This window comes from Musca autumnalis, unplaced genomic scaffold (genome assembly GCF_047663935.1).
Source record: "Musca autumnalis isolate F117 unplaced genomic scaffold, ASM4766393v1 scaffold_3, whole genome shotgun sequence".
NCBI lineage: Eukaryota > Metazoa > Arthropoda > Insecta > Diptera > Muscidae > Musca > Musca autumnalis.
In genome coordinates, this window is record NW_027411866.1 from 14,423,489 (window position 1) to 14,445,130 (window position 21,642).

At 35.2% G+C, this 21,642-nt stretch overlaps 1 protein-coding gene across 1 annotated transcript in view; it reads left to right on the forward strand.

Annotated features, from left to right (window-relative positions):
* Positions 1-21,302, forward strand: part of pdgy (acyl-CoA synthetase family member pudgy) — a 59,142-nt gene extending 37,840 nt beyond the window's left edge. Inside the window, exons 4-6 of the mRNA XM_073976792.1 lie at positions 14,758-15,300; positions 19,854-19,968; positions 20,037-21,302. Coding sequence (XP_073832893.1) covers positions 14,758-15,300; positions 19,854-19,968; positions 20,037-20,679 — 1,301 coding nt within the window. The 3' untranslated portion in view covers positions 20,680-21,302. The remainder of the gene's footprint in view (positions 1-14,757; positions 15,301-19,853; positions 19,969-20,036) is intronic.
* The last annotated feature ends 340 nt before the right edge of the window (positions 21,303-21,642 follow it).

Genomic DNA, 21,642 nt, shown 5'->3' on the forward strand with positions numbered 1-21,642 from the left:
AATGAAGCATTTTATGTACATTTTCTGACATTTTAACGTACTCACTTAAAGCTGGGGACAGGAATGAATATTTTATGGTGGAGGGTATGAAAAGTTCGGCCCGGCCGAACTTAACGCTTTTTTACTTGTTTTTTAATTTATTTAAATTTGAATTAGTTCCTTTAAGTTTTTTGTTGACCATACTTCTTTCCTAAACTGTATAATTAATGAGCCTTCAATTAGGTCACACACAATAATATTTTTATGATTTCATTACTTTTAATCACTGATAGACCCCCCTACCAAATATTATATATGTATTAATAACTGTAATCTTTATGTATATATGTATGTCTCAAGGCATAATTTGTGGCGAAAAAATGTTCTAGACGAAAAAAAAAACAAAAAAAAATAATCAAACACATAAAACAGATTGCATGAATTTATGAATGCGAATGACTTTGCAAAGTGATAAAAACTCCAAATATCTACGTTGAAAAAATGCAAAAGATAATATTTGTTGTTTGTTTTGAAATAACACCCTCATTGGGGGGCAAATAAAAATTGCGTATTGCCAAAAAAAATCGTTTAACCTAAATTCTTGTGATAAAATTCCCAGACAAAATATTAACTCACATGATATCGAAAAGGAAATAATCAGGAAATAATGCACTTTCATATTTGGTGTCAAAGTCCGAAATTTTGTACTTTTAATGATAATGAGTTTTTTTTTTTTTTTGATTTGATAAGGCCGGCCATTCTGAAACCTTGTCATTGAAATGATAAGTTGTTACAAAAGTGTAAAGCCTTTGAACTTTACACATGGAATAATAAAACCTGTAATCAAATAAAATCAAGACAAACTGTTAAAAGTATGTAAGAAGAAATTGTAGAAAATAATTATTAATTTTCGTGTCGCACCCTTAGTTAAACTGGGTAAACACTAGACAACTGATAGTCCGCGTACTTTTCTGTGCATTGTACCTTCATCAGGTGGGCAATCAATCATTTAACCTCAGTTTCTACTTTGTTATCAAATTTAGTTGGAAATTAAATTCAGTAGATTTGAAATTGTTTACTCAATTCAATGCTATTTTAATTACTTTCTAATCTCTCTGCAATCCAGTTTTATTTTGAATAATGTTTTTAAGCCATTCAAATGCATATTTGAATTCATCCAAAAATGTTGGTTTGAACTTTAGTCCCCAAACAAGTTTGTGATTGTTTTTTTTTAAGTTTTTGTTTACATTTTTAACGAAATCAAGTTTTTCGGTGTTGTTGTTTCGAAAATTATTCAAAATTCCTACTAGTTGACTTGTATGTGAATGCAGCTAATTTATGTTTGTAGCAACGGGTTTTTTACCTTGACCAAAGTCCAAACAGTTTTGGATGGCTGTCATTAGTGATGGGGAGGGCTACAGTGAGTCAAGAAAGTGTGCCGGAGAGGTGTTTTCTTAAAAAAGTGAAACAAAATATAAAAGAAACCGGCAGAAAGCTGTATAAATAATGTTTGAATGTCTAGTGGGGGGAATATAGATTCTTGGTGATGATCTTACTGTCTGTCTGCTTGTCTGGATGACAGAGACTTCAAATTAAAATTAATTATATTGAATGAGAAATTCAGTGAGTATTGTTAATTTTTGCTTCGCTTTTGAGTCAAGTTTTAAAGAAAATATATTTGGCATGATATCACATCTTAAACAAATGGGAGAAGAGTTGGCGATTAGCACTTATTTTCCAATAATCAGAAATATAAAATACAAAATATAAAACAAAACGACATAAGGCCACATAAATAATGTTTGGATGTCTAGTGGGGGGAATACATATTCTTTGTGATGATCTTACAATCCGTTTCTCTAATTGTCTGGAAGACAGGAACGTCAAATTAAAATTAAATATGCGTAATTAAAAAGTTGGTGACCTTTAATTGAAATTGGTTTCATATTTAAGAAAATTTTAGAAACAAACCAGCTGAACCCGTTGCGCTTAGCTACCCCTTTAGATTGATATGCACTTGAAATTTTACGAATTTTTTGAAATCAGAAAGAAATCAAATTCAAACATTTAAAGTAAAGTATTTATTGTAATGCTTTAGGATATACAATGTTTTTTGTTTTTCCTTCAGGAGCGTAAACAAACAAATCGGCCGGTCTACCAACACGTGAACATGCAACGTAGAGCTGACCATGAGAAAAGCAAGAACATGCTAAATTTAGGCCGCATATACGAAGAGTCTGTCCTTGATTTATTTATAGTCATTGCAAATGCCAAACGTACAGGAAACTGCATTTTTTTTTTTAATTGAAGGGCGTTTCTGTTGCTATTAGAGGGATTCGAGGTAGCAGTACATTTGAACCTTTATACTTCCCAGTAATAATCGTTGCGTCAATTAAATAGTTATGAAGTTTTTTACTGTTAACCTTGTACCATTGCAAAGGCGAGGTGGGTCTATGTTTCTTAATAAAATAATAGGAACACCAACTTTTAGCACTAAATTATGTGGTGGAAACCCTGGAAGATCCAACAAATTTAGGAATTCAACTGGATAGTTAACCGCGTCGTCTTCAGTTGCCACAGTATCAATGGATTTGTACGACCGTGCATTTCCTGAAATTTTATTGACTGAAATTCTTTCAATACAATTTACGAATTTGTTTTTTAGACCAATTTCCGCCACATATTCCAAATTTCATTGAAATTGGGCTTACATAGCGTGTTTGGTGCATCAAATACATGAAATCGGTCGAAAATATATATTGGAGCTATATGTAAATCTGAACCGATTTCAATATAATTTGACAAATTTTTTTGTAGACCATTTTCCGCCACATTTTTCAAATTTCATTGAAATTGGACATACATAAGGTGTTTATTGCATAAAATACATGAAATCGGCCAAAAATATATATAGGAGCTATATCCAAATCTGATCCGATTTCAATATAATTTGGCAAAGTAATTTCTAGGATCAATTCCGTTAAAGATTCCAAATTTCGTCAAAATTGAACATACATGGCGTGTTTGGTGTAGAAAATACATGAAATCGGCCGAAAATATATGTAGGAGCTATATCCAAATCTGAACAGATTTATTTTTAAACCAAATTTCGTCATACATTCCAAATTTGAAGACTGTATCTGTAACCGATCTTTAGATATTAGCATACAAAATCTACATTTTTTGGAGGTACCTCTGAGGCTATATCTCCAGATCGGGGCGGAATTTCAAAGATTTTTATAGCCTATGACACTTTCAGGCCATGTAGTAATATACTCTGAAAGTTTCAGGAAGATCGGTTCAGCGGTTTTTGAGTCCATAGACTTCAAACAAACAAACAAACGTACAAACATTTTCCTCTTTTATAGATATATAGGGTGTTTTTTAAGCCCGATAGAATTTGAAATTGTAAAAAATAACACAAAAAATTAAATTGTAATCAAAAAATTTTTTTTTTTATTCGAAAGATCAATACGTGGCATTAACATTTGAAAATGATTTCGGGCATATGGGCACCGCGGCTGTTCTTGACGAAGTGCATTCTGGACGTCCAATTTTTGGCCACTTTTTCGAGCACTGCTGGCCGTATGTCACGAATAACACGAACAATGCTGGCCTCCATGGCATCAATTGTTGCTGGTATATCAGCATAAACCAGTCACTTCACGTAGCCCCACAGGCAATAATCGAGAGGTCTCAAATCGCACGACCTTGGAGGCCAATTGACAGGTCCACTTCTCGAAATCAACTTATCGCCAAATTTTGATTTCAATAAGTCGATGGTTGCGTTCGCCGTATGGCACGTAGCGCCATCCTGTTGAAACCACATCTCCTTCGGATCAATGTCATCCATATTTTCAAACAAAAAATCATTGATCATGGTGCGGTAACGATCTCCATTGACCGTAACGCGAGCTCCGGCCTCATTTTTGAAGAAATAAGGTCCGATGATGCCACCAGCGTGAAAACCGCACCATACGGTGCATTTTTCTGGATGTAATGGAGTCTGTAGGGTCTCTTGTGGATTGGTCTCACTCCATATGCGGCAATTTTGCTTATTAACAAACCCGTTAAGCCAAAAATGCGCCTCAAATGCGTTAAGCCAAAAATGCGTTAAGCCAAAAATGCGTCGTCTATAAGTTGCGCGAATCGACGACTGATTTTCAAAGTAAATTTGGATAATTTCGTAGCGTTTTTCAAGCGTGAGTCTATTCATGATGATTTGTCAGAGTATACTGAAATAAATAAAAAAACAGTTTCATCAAAATTTAATTTTTTGTGTTACTTTTTACAATTTAAAGTTCTATCTAGATTAAAAAAACACCCTGTAGATAGATGTATTTGGAATGATGTCAATCTTTACAATAACAAGTAAAACGGTATGAGTCGGCTTTGCCGACAGAGATGTACGCTCAGCCTGTGTCTATAAGGGGTTTTTAAAAATGTTGGGCGTTTGAACCGACAAAAATGTTGATTAGGAATAAAGATCAAAAGTTTTGCGGAGGAGACACTAAAAGGAATGGATCTATATTGACCATTATGGAAATGGATCTCTGCCACTACATATGGTGCAATAGGGGTTTTCCAACCTTCGGGCTGTTTGCTCAAGAAGTATGGACTTGCAGGTCTTAAAGTGAACTTATCCGAAATTTTGTGTGTCAGATACCGGATGGAGTGGACAAATAAAGTCCATATTTGAACCTGATCTATATCTAGTAAATATATTAGGATGAGTAAAGTATGGACCAATTCGACCACTCGCTTCAAGAGTTACCGTACGAACAAATTTTCCGAAAATTTTTGAACTTTTGTGGGGGAGGTACCTGAAGGAGTGGACCGATATGGCTTATCTTCGAACTTAAACTATGTTTGGACCAAATATTACTAAGGTAAAATTTTGGACCGAATCGGCAGGTCCGTTCAAGAATTATCTTGCGCTCCCACCACCTCACACGGTTTCATAGGGGGTTTCAGGCTGTTTTCTGTTTTCTCAGGCTGTTTTCTCAGGAAGTATGGACTTGCCCCTTATAAAACTTGTACCGTCGTATGGGGGGCCGTGAATAAAACTTGATAAAACAAAAATCAAAGCGATTCAAGACATGGTCCTAAACTGAACTTTTCCGAAATTTTGTGTGGGAGGTACCCGAAGGAGTGGGCCGATTGAGTCCATACCAGAACCTCATCTAAGTCTGGTAAAAAATTCACGATGTGCAAAGTATGGACCACATCGGTTACTCCCTTCAAGAGTTATCGTGCGCACAAATTTTCCGAACATTTTCGAACTTTTGTGGGGGAGGTACCGGAAGGAGTGGACCGATATAACCCATCTTCGAACTTAAACTAAGTTTGGACAAAATATTACGAAAGCTAAATTTTGGACCCAATCGGCTCATCCGTTCGAGATTTATCGTGCGCACCAGCCAGACGGACGGACATTGCTAAATCGACTCCAAATTGTCTGAAACCCATTTCGTCCACACATACTTGGGGTCTAAAACCATTATTTCGATGAGGCACATTTTGCCCGTATGAAAGTGTATATGAGGAAAAGTCAAAATTTTTTAGTTTCCATGAAGCCAAGGTTTGCACTATTATAATACGCGAACTATTGTAGTTTACCAGTAACTATGACTATTGCTGGATTATTTTAGATGTTTTTGTACAAAGCTATAAAAATTAGCAAAAAAATTTAATTTACGTGGTAGTTACGACCGCGTAAAGGAAAAAACATAGGTAAAAACACGTTGAAGCTAAACAGGTTTTTTACATTGCTATTCGATTTCTGATTAAACCATTCAAATGACGGACATCTGTCCAAAGTAAAAGTAGGAGAATACAAAATGAAGATTACACTTCTAATGTATCACTTTCCAAAATTTCCACTGTATCCACCTTTTATGGATGCTGACATTTTGAAGCCGGATTTCAGGTGTTTTTTGTATTTTTTATGTAACTGGGACGCGCATTCGGATATTTCGAAAAACCACTTATAGGATTAAAGAACTCGCGATTTCGCATAATCTGATATGTATATTGAGTATGTAGCCCACACAGCAGCAGAGTAATTTACTGCCAAAGGCCAAAATTTAGTGTGATATTTTTTCTAAAAAACCTTTTTTTTGGGTACAGTATTTACAATATCGTTTTGAGTGTGCTGGTACCCCGCGATATTTTAGTTTTTCGACGATCCGGATCATATGAATCACAGATCATAAAAATCCATCTACTAGAACGGCGGAAATTGATACTGCAAAAATTGAAAAATTTGCGAAAAATGTTTTTCAAAATATCGCTGACTAATTCGCGTTTTATGTGGATCGTTTCCATTTCAATGAAGAAAGTGAATCATCACTCGCGTTTGTGCGAAAACAGCGGTTTGAAAAATTTAGTGGCGTGGGAGCTGTATCCGATTTATCCAAAAAATACTGTGTGATGCTACATCCACGGTTCTTGATGGATTTTATTGAAATATGTTTAGATCGATGTATTTTTTCACGGTTGATAGTGAAATCGGATGCGCATAAAAAGTGTATGCACTTTGTGCAAAATATAAGCGTTATACAGTTTGTTGCACACTAAATTGCAGACGATGCTACATCTTAGCGGCCAAAGTAAATCCTGGCAAATGTGTACAAATTAAAAGAGAAGAATTCGCTGTATTGGTAAACCGCATGCGCATCAAGTGATTTTGAGGATTTCGCGATTTACGCGCATTTCAAAATGAACATTACTCGATACAATTTTATTTCAAGATTATACCCCATTTAAAGGAACCCAACATTTATTTGAAAGATATCCATATCTTCTGCTAGATGTTAGCGTGTTTTCGAGAAGTGATTAGAATAAAAAATGTGATTTATTGCGTGAAATTTAACTAAAATAGAAGAAAAACTCCGACCTAGTTTTCTTAGATTTTGTTCAACTAACTCACAAAATAAATTTTAATAAATATTTTCTCTTACAAAAATTTTATAAATTTCCTCAATATATTTTTTTGTTTTCGCTATAATATGAAAACCACTAAACGGATTTTTATAGTTTTAGTTTCATTTGAATCTTCGCGATGTATAGATTATTTACATATTTTTTATATATTTTTCAGAGGCATAAGCAGGTTGAATTTTATTAAAACAAGTTGCAAACTACCAATTGTTTGGAATTCTTTCCTAATTTCCGCGAAAATGCACAACTTTTTCACTAAAGTTATGGGACCTCAGTAAACATATAGTATGTAGGGAGCCCCTAATTAAGAGAGTTTCTCAATATAATGATTAGAGTATTTTAAAGATTTTTTTCTTTTAACTTTAACTTTAACTTTTGCGCGCAACAACCAAAATTAGTATCACGAACAGATTTAAGAACGACATTTTTTTCCCAATCTATGTACCAGAAATCTTTCATGTAGCTTAAAAAAAATTTTTTAATTTTTTTTTTATGGAAAACTAAAAAATTTTGTCTTTTCTTCATATACACACCCTCGTTAGCATAAATGCTGAGGGTATAAACAAACCGAGACGAGCTCTTAAACTTAACTCCTTTCAAATTTTGTGTGGGAGAAACCAGACGGAGTGGACCGATATAGTCCATATTCCAAACGGATACATGACTGGATGAAATGGTACGATGTGAAATGTTTGGATCAATCAGAAACTCCATGCGAGAATTATCTTGCGGATTTGTCATTTTGGTTGGTACCGTCAGGGTTTCTTAGGGCTTTTAGACCATTATTTCAGGAAGTATGGAAGGGGGCTGCAAGGACCACCTGCTGAAACATATTTCAAAAAGGCCTTCGAGGTGCTCCTATACTTCATTTTCTCCGAATTTTGTGTGGGAGGTACCCGAAGGAGTGGGCCAATATAGTCCATATTCGAATCCGATATATGTATATCTGGAAGGTATAAAACCATGGCGAAGTTTGGACCATATCAATTGCTTCCTTCGAGAGTTATCGTTCGCACCACTACACAGGAAAATTTTGAACTTTTGTGGGGGAGGTACTGGAATGGATGAGCCGATAAGGCCCATCTTCGAACTTAAGCTAAGTTTGGATAAAATATTACCATTCCCAAAATTTGGTTCGAATCGGTTGATCCGTTCGAGAGCCAGCTAGACAGACAGACAGACGGACGGACATGGCTAAATCGACTCCAAATTGTCAGAAACTAATTTCGTCCAAACATACTTGGGGTCTAAATATGAAATATATTTTAATCGTTTATTTGGTGACATGTAGTGGATTTTGTTTCAGGCTCACCGTGTTATTTAACCGAAATGGAAGCATTATGTTTTTTAATTTGTTATACCCTACACCACTATGTGGGGAGGGTATTATAAGTTGGTTTTGGCCAAAAAGTTTGTAACGCATCGAAATAATGGTCGTAGACCCATACTTATATATACCAAAATGAATGTCTCGACGAGCTGGGTCGATCTGGCTATGTGTGTCCGTCCGTCAGTCCGTCAGTCTGTCCGTCTGTCCATCTAAACCTTGTAATCACGCTACAGGTCGCAATTTTAATCGGATCGTCACGAAATGTTGGATGTTGATGGGGGTCCCGGATGGGAAGAAGCCTATTGATTTTGGTGGTGGTCGGATAATATTTAGGGGTCGGAATGGGCAAAAAACTTATGTGGATAAAAATACAGCGTTTTTTTTCCGAAGCGAATATCTCAGCTTCTGTATGGGGTATACCAAAAGCAAATGCTGACAATAAAAGCAGAAAATATCACCTTTCTAATGGTGTAAAGGTTCTCGTAGGTGATCAAACAACGAAGATATCGCAATAGTCGCAAATAAAACCCTTATATGGGGGCTATACCAAAACGTGGACCTATATAACCCAAATTTGGTAGGAATATTTTTTGGCCTCTGGAGACACAAAGTACCAAATTACAACCAATTCGGTGGTAAAATGGGCCAAATATCTTAAAAATTCCTTAAAACGACGACGCGTCACGCGTCATTTTTTATGGGGCCTATACGAAAGCGTGGACCTACATTGCCCGCTTTCAATGCCAAAAGTCCTACGTAAATATAACATATTTTCCCAAAATTTCATCAACCTACGTCAATCCGTTCGGACGCTAGAGTGATTTCCACAGACGGACGGACATGGCTATATCGATGTAGAATTGCACTCTGATCAAGAATATATCGAGCCCTTCCCGCGAAAAAGGTGTAAGCGACAAAAAGCTAATTTTACAGGAGACAGTTTTTATTGAATAACTTTTATAATGACGAATATAACAGCTTTGGTTGAAGACTTTCCAAAAGCAAAGCCTGGCTATGAAAGTAGAAGATCCCATCTTTACAATGATGTAAACTAGGTCGGCGTAGGTGACCAAATAACGGAGATATCGCAATAGTCGGTAATACATCGCAATTTTTCACTTTTTTGGAAATCACGCTACAGGTCAATCGGATTTTATTCGGATCGTCACGAAATTTTGAGGGTTAATGGGGGTCACACAGATGAAGATGGCTATTGATTTTGGTGATGGTCGGATAATATTTAGGGGTCGTAATGGGCAAAAAACTTATTTGGAGAAAAAGACAACGTTTTTTTCCTAAGCGAATATCTCAGCTTCAATATGGGTTATACCAAAAGCAAAACCTGGCCGTGAAAGTAGAAAATATCGCCTTTCTAATGATGTAAAGTTGGTTCCCGTAGGTGATCAAACAACGAATATATCGCAATAGCCGCTAATAGAACCCAAGTTTTTATTTTTGCGATTTTAATAATAATGACGAATATCACAGCTTCGGTTGGGGATCGTCCAAAAACAAAGTCTGACTATGAAAGTAGAAAATCCATCTTTACAGTGATGCAAAGTAGGTTGGCGTAGGTGGCCACATAACGGAGATATCACAATAGTCGGCAATACATCCCATTTTTTCATTTTGTTGTAATCACGCTACAGGTCGCAATTTTGATCGGATCGCCACGAGAAAGATCCTACAGAGAAAGAAGCCTATTGATTTTGGTGATGGTCGGATAATATTTAGGGGTCGGAAAGGGCAAAAAACTTATTTGGAGAAAAAGTCAACGTTTTATTTCAAAGTTAATATCTCCCTTCTGTAGGAGGTATATCGAAAGCAAAACCTGGCAAGGAAAGTAGAAAATATCACCTTTACAACGATGTGAAGTAGGTTGTCATAGGTGGTCAAACAACAGAGATATCGCAATAATCGGTAATGCATCCCTTTTTCCATTTTTGTGCAATCACATTTTGATCGGATCCTCACGAAATGTTTTATGAACAGGGGTAGTGGTGTAGGGTATCACATAGTCGGCCCCGACCCGACTATAGCCTTGGCTCACTTGTTTTGTATTTACATAAGTCTTTCGCTCGGTGACTTATAGTAGAATTTTCCGTACCACATTTTCCATTGACACTATCTCCCTAGAATGTAGACTTCTACGATCTTTCACCACAATTTGAAGAATACTCAAAATTAACTAAAGACATATTTTTGCTTTATTTTACCGAATTGCGACCGATTTGTCTGGAATAAATATTATACCTACAGTCTCCTTGTGTTTTACAACTTAAAGTGAATTTTGATTTAGAATATTTTCCCCTTTGTGTATCACGTAAAATTGAATATTTTGGTAGTTATTCAACAATTTCTAAAGATATTGCAAAATTTCTTTTTCTACGCATATTTCTTTATTGTTAATTAACTTGTACTCTCTTCACTCTTCTATATATATATATTATGTATGTATCTGTGGTTACAATGAAATGAATCTTAGTTTTGTCTTTGCCTCCTTTTAATCCTTTCAAGGTCTGGGTGTAGACATTTATCTATAATTGAAAATGTATGTGTTGGATAGGAAATTGGAACCCAATACAAGGAATCAAATGTCAGACACATGAAAGTGGAGATTCATTGCCCTTTAATTATTTATGGCATTGCAATTTATCCAAAGTAATTAATTATATTACAGGGAAAACATTTTTTGAGTTTGTAAACATACAATAAATAAATATTCTGAATAAAATATTTATTTTGCCTGATAAGTAGTTAAATTTGTTTATTAATTTACAAGCCATGTACACAACGATGGCTGGTGGTGGCGAGGTTGAAATCTTATCGATTATAAAATATAAAAATTTTAAAATTGTGTTCTTTCGACATACTCTAGCTTAATCCCATTGTTGTTATTTTAATATTTAAAAACGGCTAATTTATTAGTGGAAAAAGTGGAAAAATGTTTAACCACAACAATGGAATAAAGCCAGACTATTTTGAAAAAAAAAAAAACAAAATTATAACAGCTATCCCAATAAAAAAACGCCACTAGTGTTTTATTTTAAAAAAATTACAACTAAACGAAAACTAGTAAAGGTACCTAAAATCTCTGGATTACAAGAGGTCCAATATAAGAATTAAAAAAAAAATTCTTCTTCTGTTTTTTATTTAGGAAAAATATTGATATGTATCCACTGCTGCATTTTGAAGCCTCATAAAGCAAAGTCAAGAAGTCTTCGACTTTTCTCGTTTTTATACTTCCCTCTATCAGAATCCAGTCTAATCTATCTACTCTGTAATGTATATGAATTTTTCAATGTGCCCAATGCAGGGATGGCCAAAAACACACATTTGCAGATTATAACATGCATCAACCTAACGAATGTGTTTATAGTGTACGTGTGTTTCGAATGCCCGCCGGCATAGGAAAGTTGTTGTTGGTGGCCATCCCTGGCCTAAAGCAACAACCCAAGCTTAAAATAGTTGCAACATTATTCATCTTCTCCTAAGACTGGTTGTACAACATTCCTTGCAACTTTGTTGCAATCTACAACAAATTAACCATATCCAACTGAAAAATAGACACATTTCCTTAACGGAATAAGATATCCAGTTTCAATTTATTTGCTTTTGGGTTTTCAATTTACTGCAATACATTGCAATATGTAGCTATTAAAAACCGCTCAAGTTTTAAGGTACCTCCACAATTGCTTCAACTTATTTTGCTTTCTCATTGTATTATATTTCATAGACGATAAGATATCATCCTCATCATCATCATCGTATACATTGCTTGTAAAACAATAAAAAATTAACTACTTATCATGCACAATATATGTACATATATTTTATTCAGAATGTTTATTTAATATTTGTTTACAAACCCAGAACTTTGTCCGTTTAATATAATTAATTACTCTTCTCAAAAAAACGAGGATAAGCTTTGCTGTGGATAAATTGCAGTGCAATGAATGGGTATTGGAAATAAAGGGCAATGGCTACACTTTCCATTCACAGGAATGGGACCCCTTGTATTGGATTATATTTCCAAACCAACGTAATACATTTTCAATTATAGATAAGTGACTACAAGCTTGACCTTGAAGGGACTGAAAAGGAGGCAAAGGCAAAAATTATGATGGTATTTCATTCATTGTAACCACATACTCGTACATACATACATATGTTTGAACATACATATCAAAAAGTGAAGAGGTTGTAAATTAATTAATAAGAAAAAAAGTGTTAATCGGAAAATGAATACCATAAAGAAAATGAAAAATAAAACGTCTCACTATACAGTTGTTTGATAAATAAATGTGATTCATTCAAGAAATTATAGATACATGTCATTTCCAATATGACGCAGAGAAAATCTTTTAATAACTTCCGGAATATTTAACTTTAGGGGGATGGTGCAAATGGAAAAAATATTCTACATCAAATTTAACTATATGTCTCCAAACAAAAGATTTATTAAAATACCATATTTATTCTAGAAATATCGGTAGTAATTCGATTCGAAATAAAAAGGAAAAAAATATATTTTTTGGGTAATTTTGGGTATTCTTCAAATTATGGCCAAATCACCCAAAAAACTTAATTTTTGGAAATGATGTCAATGGAAAAAATATTCTACGGAAAATTCTACTATAAGTTGCCGAACAAAAGATTTGTGTGAATACAGTGCTTATACCAAAAAATTATGCCTCGAATTCGGTTAAAAAACAAAATTCCCATGTTTGCAAATTAATTTAAAGTTTATGGGAATTTTGCTGAAATCTCCCACAAAATTTTATTCTGTGGCAATGGAGTCAATGGAACAAATATTGTACATCAAATTTCAATTGAAGTCTCCGCACAAAAGAAGACTGTAGATAGAATAATTATTCTAGAAATTTCGGTAATAATTTGAAAAAATAAAGAGGAAAAAATATGTTTAGGTAATTTAAAGGTATTCTCCTAATTTTCACCAAATCTCCCACAAAACTTTATTCTAGGGAAATAATGACAATGGAAAAAATATTCTACGGAGAATTCTACTATAGGTCGCCGAACAAAAGATTTTTGTACATATTGCGCACGATAGATTATTTATTCTACAAATATCAGTGATATATGATAAAACAAAAAGAAAAACTATTTTTAGTTAATTTTGGATATTCTTTAAATTTCGACCAAATCTCCCACAAAACTTCATTTCTGGGAAATTATGTCAATGAAAAAAATATTCTACGGAAAATTCTACTATAAGTCACCGAAGAAAATATTTATGTGGATACAGTGCTTATACCAAAAAATTATGCCTCCAATTCGGTTAAATAACCAAATTCCCATTTTTGCAAATGTATTTGAAGATGTTGGGAATTTTGCTAAAATCTTCCTTAAAATTAATTTTATGCGGATGGTATGGAAAAAACTATTCCTCATTAAATTTCACTAAAAGTTACGGAACATATAATAAAAGCACATATCATATATATTTGAAGAATAGCTCTTAAAAATCGGACTTATAAAAGAAAATCCTTGTTTGGTAAATTTACGAAATTTTCCATATTTTTGGCCGAATTACTTACAAGATTTTATTCCAGGCAGATGGTGTTAATGGAAAAATTTTTCTGTATAAAGTTTCGCTTTAAATCACCGAAAAAAATCTTTTGAGTAGAGGAAAGATGAGGACTCAGCTTTTTAGGTGCGACATCTAGCGGTCGATAAGGACTGTTGCCAACTGTTGACAGCGAAGACACAAAACAAAAGTATGTGTTACCAACAGTGTTGGCAACGTCACAGCAAATACCCAATCCAAAAGCTGAATATCAGCTATGTTCAACAATTGGCATCTAGATGGCGCCTCCATATTTTTAGTATGTTCAAACGTTAATCAAATACCGTCGTTACCACTAAGATCTTCACAGTATTACCGTCGTTACCACTGTTTGCACAGTATTACCATCGTTACCACCGTTTTTACAGTATTACCACACTGTTGTGTTGTTTGGGTGCCACCGTGGTGCAATGGTATGCACGCCCGCCTTGCACGTAGAAGGTCGGGGGTTCGATTCCTCGACCAAGCAACATCAAACATTTTTCAACGGTGGCAAAATACCCCTCAGTAATGTTGGCGACATTTCCTGAGTATTTCAGCCTTGAAAAACTTCTCCACAAGTGGTGTCTTAAGACACGCCGTTCGGACTCGGCGATAAACAGTAGGTCCCATATCATTGAGCTAAATATGAATCGGGGTGCACTCAAACTCCCAGAAATGAGAGTTACATTTGGGGAAAATATATTACATGAGTTATTCAGGTAATATTTGAGAATCTGATAAAACCTCCACAAAAACTTCTATTTTGGGAGTTGCTGACAATGAAAAATTGTTTCCCAACAAATTTCACTAGATTATCCTAAACACAAGAAATTGTTAGCTAAAATATATCTTATGAAAATAACATTAATAAGTATCACAAGTATTAAATATAACATAAAATTAATATGCCTTTCCCTTTTTTATTTCTTTTCAGAGGAAATTGCCCGCCAATTGACCTTCAGTGAATCTAAACTAATTTTCGGCATTGCCAAGGGTTATGATGTACTGAAGGAAGCCTGTCGTTTGGCCAAAAAAGATATACCCATTGTCTGCATCCGCATGTTCCCCACTGAAACATTGCCTGATGGTGCCTTGGATTTCTTTGAACTTTTCAAATATTCCGATAATGTTGATTTCAATCAGCTGAAACACTATGATATTTCACCCAATGATTTGGTTATGTTACCCTTCTCATCAGGTACTACAGGCCTACCCAAAGGTGTGATGTTATCACACAATAATATTGCCGTAAATTGTGAACAAGTTCAACAGCCCATCTACATTGATTGCACCGTGAAGCAAGAGGTCTTGCCATGTGTCTTGCCATTCTTCCACATTTATGGTCTTTCGGTGATTATGCTTTCGAAATTTGGCCAAGGTGCCAAATTGGTGACATTGCCACAATTCAAACCTGAAGATCTAATGAAGGCTTTGCATGAATATCGTGCCACCATGTTGAATTTGGTGCCACCAATTGGTAAGTTGAAGAAAGGGAAAGAAGGGATTTATTTGAAAACGGATATAGAAATTAATTTGAGACGGAGAAATACCTTTTCAGGACACATCTCAGGTCCTGAGAAAATAATTTTCTACTCATCTTCAGAGGAGGACTTTTTAAACGTAAAATTCTCTGCTCAGGATCTGACGAAAGATTTTTCTTTAGAAAAATTTTCCCAGGATCTGAGAAGTCTCTTTCTATAGAAAAACTTCTGCTCAGAATCTGAGAAGGGATTTTTCAATAGAAAAACTTCTCCTAGAAGCTGAGGACGGATTTTTCAATAGAAGAACTACTCCTCAGAACCTGAGGTCAAATTTTTCTAAGGAAATACTTTTCCTCAGAACCTGAGGACGCATTTTCCATAGAAAAACTTCTCCTCAGAACCTGAGGGTTGACTTTTCTTAGAAAAATTTCTCCTCAGAATCTGCGGATTGCCTTTTCTATAGAAAAACTTATCCTCAGGACTTTTGCTTTTTCTTTTTCTATAGAATAAATTGGGTTTTGTATAGAAAAACTTCTCCTTAAATTCTAAGGAGAAATTTTTCTATAAAAAAAACTTCTACTCAGCACATGAGGAAGGATTTTTCTATAGAAAAACTTCTCCTCAGGGCCTGAGGAAGGATTTTTCTATAGAGGAACTTCTCTTCAGGACCTGAGGAGGGATTTTTCTAAAAAAGAACTTCTCCTTAGGACCTGAAAAGGGATTTTTCTATAGAAAAACTTCTTCTCAGCACCTGAGGAGGAATTTTTCTATAGAAAAACTTCCCTTCAGCACCAGAGGAGGGATTTTTCTATAGAAAAACTTCTCCTTGGGACCTGAGGAGGGATTTTTCTATAGAAAAACTTCTCCTTCTCCTTTTTCTATAGAAAAACTTCTCCTTGGGAACTGAGGAAGGATTTTTCTATAGAAAAACATCTCCTCAGGACCTGAGGAAGAATTTTTCTATAGAAAAACTTCTCCTTTGGACCTGAGGAAGGATTCTTCTATAGAAAAACATCTCCTCAGAAGGGATTTTTCTATAGAAAAACTTCTCCTTAGGACCTGAGGAGGGATTTTTCTATAGAAAAACTTCTTCTAAGGATCTGAGCAGGGATTTTTCAATAGAAAAACTTCTCTTAAGGGTCTGAGGAGGGATTTTTCTATAGAAAAACTTCTCTTCAGGACCTGAGGATGGATTTTTCTATAGAAAAACTTCTCCTCAGGAACTGAGGATGGATTTTTCTATAGAAAAACTTCTCCTCAGGAACTGAGGATGGATTTTTCTATAGAAAAACTTCTCCTCAGGAACTGAGGATGGATTTTTCTATAGAAAAACTTCTCCTCAGGAACTGAGGATGGATTTTTCTATAGAAAAACTTCTCCTCAGGAACTGAGGATGGATTTTTCTATAGAAAAACTTCTCCTCAGGAACTGAGGATGGATTTTTCTATAGAAAAACTTCTCCTCAGGAACTGAGGATGGATTTTTCTATAGAAAAACTTCTCCTCAGGAACTGAGGATGGATTTTTCTATAGAAAAACTTCTCCTCAGGAACTGAGGATGGATTTTTCTATAGAAAAACTTCTCCTCAGGAACTGAGGATGGATTTTTCTATAGAAAAACTTCTCCTCAGGAACTGAGGATGGATTTTTCTATAGAAAAACTTCTCCTCAGGAACTGAGGATGGATTTTTCTATAGAAAAACTTCTCCTCAGGAACTCAGGATGGATTTTTCTATAGAAAAACTTCTCCTCAGGAACTGAGGATGGATTTTTCTATAGAAAAACTTCTCCTCAGGAACTGAGGATGGATTTTTCTATAGAAAAACTTCTCCTCAGGAACTGAGGATGGATTTTTCTATAGAAAAACTTCTCCTCAGGAACTGAGGATGGATTTTTCTATAGAAAAACTTCTCCTCAGCAACTGAGGATGGATTTTTCTATAGAAAAACTTCTCCTCAGCAACTGAGGATGGATTTTTCTATAGAAAAACTTCTCCTCAGGAACTGAGGATGGATTTTTCTATAGAAAAACTTCTCCTCAGGAACTGAGGATGGATTTTTCTATAGAAAAACTTCTCCTCAGGAACTGAGGATGGATTTTTCTATAGAAAAACTTCTCCTCAGGAATTGAGGATGGATTTTTCTATAGAAAAACTTCTCCTCAGGAACTGAGGATGGATTTTTCTATAGAAAAACTTCTCCTCAGGAACTGAGGATTGTTGTGTAGAAAAACTTCTCCTCAGGAACTGAGGATGGATTTTTCTATAGAAAAACTTCTCCTCAGGAACTGAGGATGGAGTTTTCTATAGAAAAACTTCTCCTCAGGAACTGAGGATGGAGTTTTCTACAGAAAAACTTCTCCTCAGGAACTGAGGATGGAGTTTTCTATAGAAAAACTTCTCCTCCGGAACTGAGGATGGATTTTTCTGTAGAAAAACTTCTCCTCAGGAACTGAGGATGAATTTTTCTATAGAAAAACTTCTCCTCAGGAACTGAGGATTGTTGTGTAGAAAAACTTCTCCTCAGGAACTGAGGATGGATTTTTCTATAGAAAACTTCTCCTTAGGAACTGAGGATGAATTTTTCTATAGAAAAACTTCTCCTCGGGAACTGAGGATTAATTTTTCAATAGAAAAACTTCTCCTCGGGAACTGAGGATAGATTTTGTCTATAGAAAAACTTCTCCTCAGGAACTGAGGATGGATTTTTCTATAGAAAAACGTCTCCTCAGGAACTGAGGATAGATTTTTCTATAGAAAAACTTCTCCTCAGGAACTGAGGATGGATTTTTCTATAGAGAAACTTCTCCTCAGGAACTGAGGATGAATTTTTCTATAGAAAAACTTCTCCTCAGGAACTAAGGATGGATTTTTCTATAGAAAAACTTCTCCTCAGGACCTGAGGAGGGATTTTTTATAGAAAAACTTCTCCTCAGGACCTGAGGAGGGATTTTTCTATAGAAAAACTTCTCCTCAGGACCTGAGGAGGGATTTTTCTATAGAAAAACTTCTCTCAGGACCTGAGGAGGGATTTTTCTATAGAAAAACTTCTCCTCAGAACCTAGAAGGGATTTTTCTATAGAAGAACTTCTCCTCAGGACCTGAGAAGGGATTTTTGTATAGAAAAACCTTCTCTTCAGGACCTGAAGAGGGTTTTTTTTATAGAGAAACTTCTCTTTAGGACCTGAGGAGGGATTTTTCTATAGAAAAACTTCTCCTCAGGACCTGCGGATTGCTTTTTCTATAGAATAGATTGGATATGAGGAGGAATTTTTCTATAGAAGAACCTGAGGAAGGATTTTTCTATAAAAAACTTCTCTTCAGGACCAGAGGAGGGATTTCTCTATAGAAAAACTTCTCCTCAGGACCCGAGGAGGGATTTTTCTATAGAAAAACTTCTCCTTAGCACCTGAGGAGGGATTTTTCTATAGAAAAACTTCTCCTTAGGACCTTAGGAAGGATTTTTCTATAGAAAAACTTCTCCTCAGGACCTGAGGGGGGGAATTTTCTATAGAAAAACTTCTCCTCAGAACCTTAGGAGGCAATTTTTATAGAACATTTTTCGACTCAGTTCCCTGAGGTGGCAAGTTTACTCAGGGCCTAAGCAGAAACTTTTCTATTAAAAAACGTATCCTTAGGTTCTGCGGTGGGACTATAGACAATGTTCTCCTTAGGCCCTGAGGAAATTTTTTTGTAAAATTGCCGCCTCAGTTTCTATAGAAAAACTTCCCATCAGCACCAGAGGAGGGATTTTCTCCCATAGGAAAAAATTTTCTATAGAAAACTGCCTCCATAGGTATCTGAGGAGAAAATTTTCTATAGAAAACTGCCTCCCAGGTAGCTGAGGAGAAAATTTTCTATAGAAAACTGTCTCCTCAGGTTGCTGAGGAGAAATTTTTCTATAGAAAACTGCATCCTCAAGTAGCTGAAGAGAAAATTTTCTATAGAAAACTGCCTCCATAGGTAGCTGAGGAGAAACTTTTCTATAGAAAACTGCCTCCTCAGGTAGCTGAGGAGAAAATTTTCTATAGAAAACTGCCTACTCAGGTAACTGAGGAGAAAATTTTCTATAGAAAACTGCCTCCATAGGTAGCTGAGGAGAAACTTTTCTATAGAAAACTGCCTGCTCAGGTTGCTGAAAAAATTTTCTATAGAAAACTTCTTCCTCAGTTTGCTGAGGAGGAAATTTTCTATAGAAAACTGTCTCCTCAGGTAGCTGAGGAGAAAATTGTCCGTAGAAAACTGCCTCCTCAGGTTGCTGAGGTGAGAATTTCCTATAAAAACTGCCTCCTCAGTTGATGAGGTTTTTTTTTCTATAGAAAACCTTCTCATCAGGCCCTAAGGAGGGAAAGGAAAATCACTTCTATTATCCGGAGAAATTTTCTTTTGAAAAATGCCTTCTTAATGCCTGAAATTTTCTTTTAGGAAAACTTCCGCTCAGGTTTTAGGAAGTCGTTATTCGAAGAAAAACTGCTCCTTAAGCCCTGAGCAGTAGGGCAGGAAAAATATGTTTGGAGACTGTATCCACTAAAACTTCTTGTTTTACTTCCAGCCCTCTTCATGACCAACCATCCCAAGGTAACCCGTGAAACCTGTCCTGAGTTGAAATTGGTAATGAGCGGTGCCGCTCCCATTAGTGCGGCTGATGTTGAACGTTTCTTGAAGAAGTAAATACAAAAACAAATAACATACCCTTCTGACCAAACTTCTAACCCTGTCTCTTTTTTTTCTACAGATTCCCCAACACCAAATTCCTGCAAGGTTATGGCATGACAGAAGCTTCTCCAGTGGTGCATGTTACACCACCCGATAACACCCGTTACGCTTCCATTGGCGTACTCTCCGCCAACACCGAGGGAAAAATCGTACCCATTGAGGGGGGTGATACCAAAGGTTTGGGTCCCAATCAAACCGGTGAATTGTGTGTACGCGGGCCCCAAGTAATGGCTGGCTATTTGAAAAATGAAGAAGCAACCCGAGAGACCTTCTATCCTGGTGGTTGGTTGCGTACCGGTGATGTTGCCTACTACGATGACGATGGTTATTACTATATTACCGATCGTATGAAGGAATTGATTAAGGTCAAGGGTTTCCAAGTGCCACCCGCTGAATTGGAAGCCATTTTACGTGATCATCCCAAGATTCTGGAGGCAGCTGTATTCGGTATTCCCCATCCCGTCAATGGAGAGGTACCCAAGGCATTGGTAGTCCTACGGCCCAATACAGAAGCTACTGAAGAGGAGATTTACAATTATGTTGCTGAACGTGTGGCCACGTACAAGAAATTGGACGGCGGCATTATTTTTGCCAGTGAGGTTCCCAAAAATCCAACTGGTAAAATTTTACGTAAAGTATTGAAGGAAAAATATTCCAGTTGAGTGCAGAGTGTTGTTCGTATGTGTTGATTTCACACATATCCGCACTCCCAGTTATAACTATAAATATACATATTAATGTAGTTAACTAGTGTTTAGGATTTCTTAGGAAATAAGTGTTGAAAAAAAAATCAAGCTAAAAAAGGGTAGGGTATTTTTTCTCAAAACCTTAGTTTTGTTTTTGAATTTGTTTTATAATTATTTTAATATTTTTTTTTTTTTTAACGAAAAGACATGCATTTATATGAGTAAATTTGTTTGTTAGTTTTGAGTTTTTGACTATTTTTTTAATTGTTTCCATTCTATTATGTCTGAGTATTTTCTGTGTTTTGAGAAAGAAAAGAAATTGAAGAAAAATTTTCGAACCCTAACTAAAATGAGTTAATTTTAGTCAGTTTTAAGACTTAATAAGTTGTGTGTATATGTATGTAATGTGTATGTTTTTTAGTCTGTATGTGTTTTATATATATAGAGATTCGATCTGCTAATTTGCTATAAATGTATAATTGATCTTGATTTTTTTATTCTATATACACGCATATATATTTATAAATGTTAAATTTAGTTATGTACGAAAAGAAAACGACAAAAATAAAAAAAAACTGTTTTTTAGACGAAACATAAAATATTTTTTTCCTTTGGGAACTAAAAATTCATTCAATTCTGCGAAAGAATTTGGAAACACTGTTTTACATATTTCTTCTATAGAAAACAAAAACATTTAACAGGTCCTGCGAAGACATTTCTTTGTACAAAATAAATTATGCCAAACCGTACAAGAATTTATACTAGATATTTCTGCACAAAATTATTTTATTATTATTTTTTTTATTTTTTATTATATTTTTATTTATATTTTTTATTTTTTATTATTATTTTTCATTATATTTTTTATTTTTCTTCATTTTTGAATTCGGTTTTTTAAATTTCGTCTAATATACATTTTATTTTCTTTGAGTCACCTAG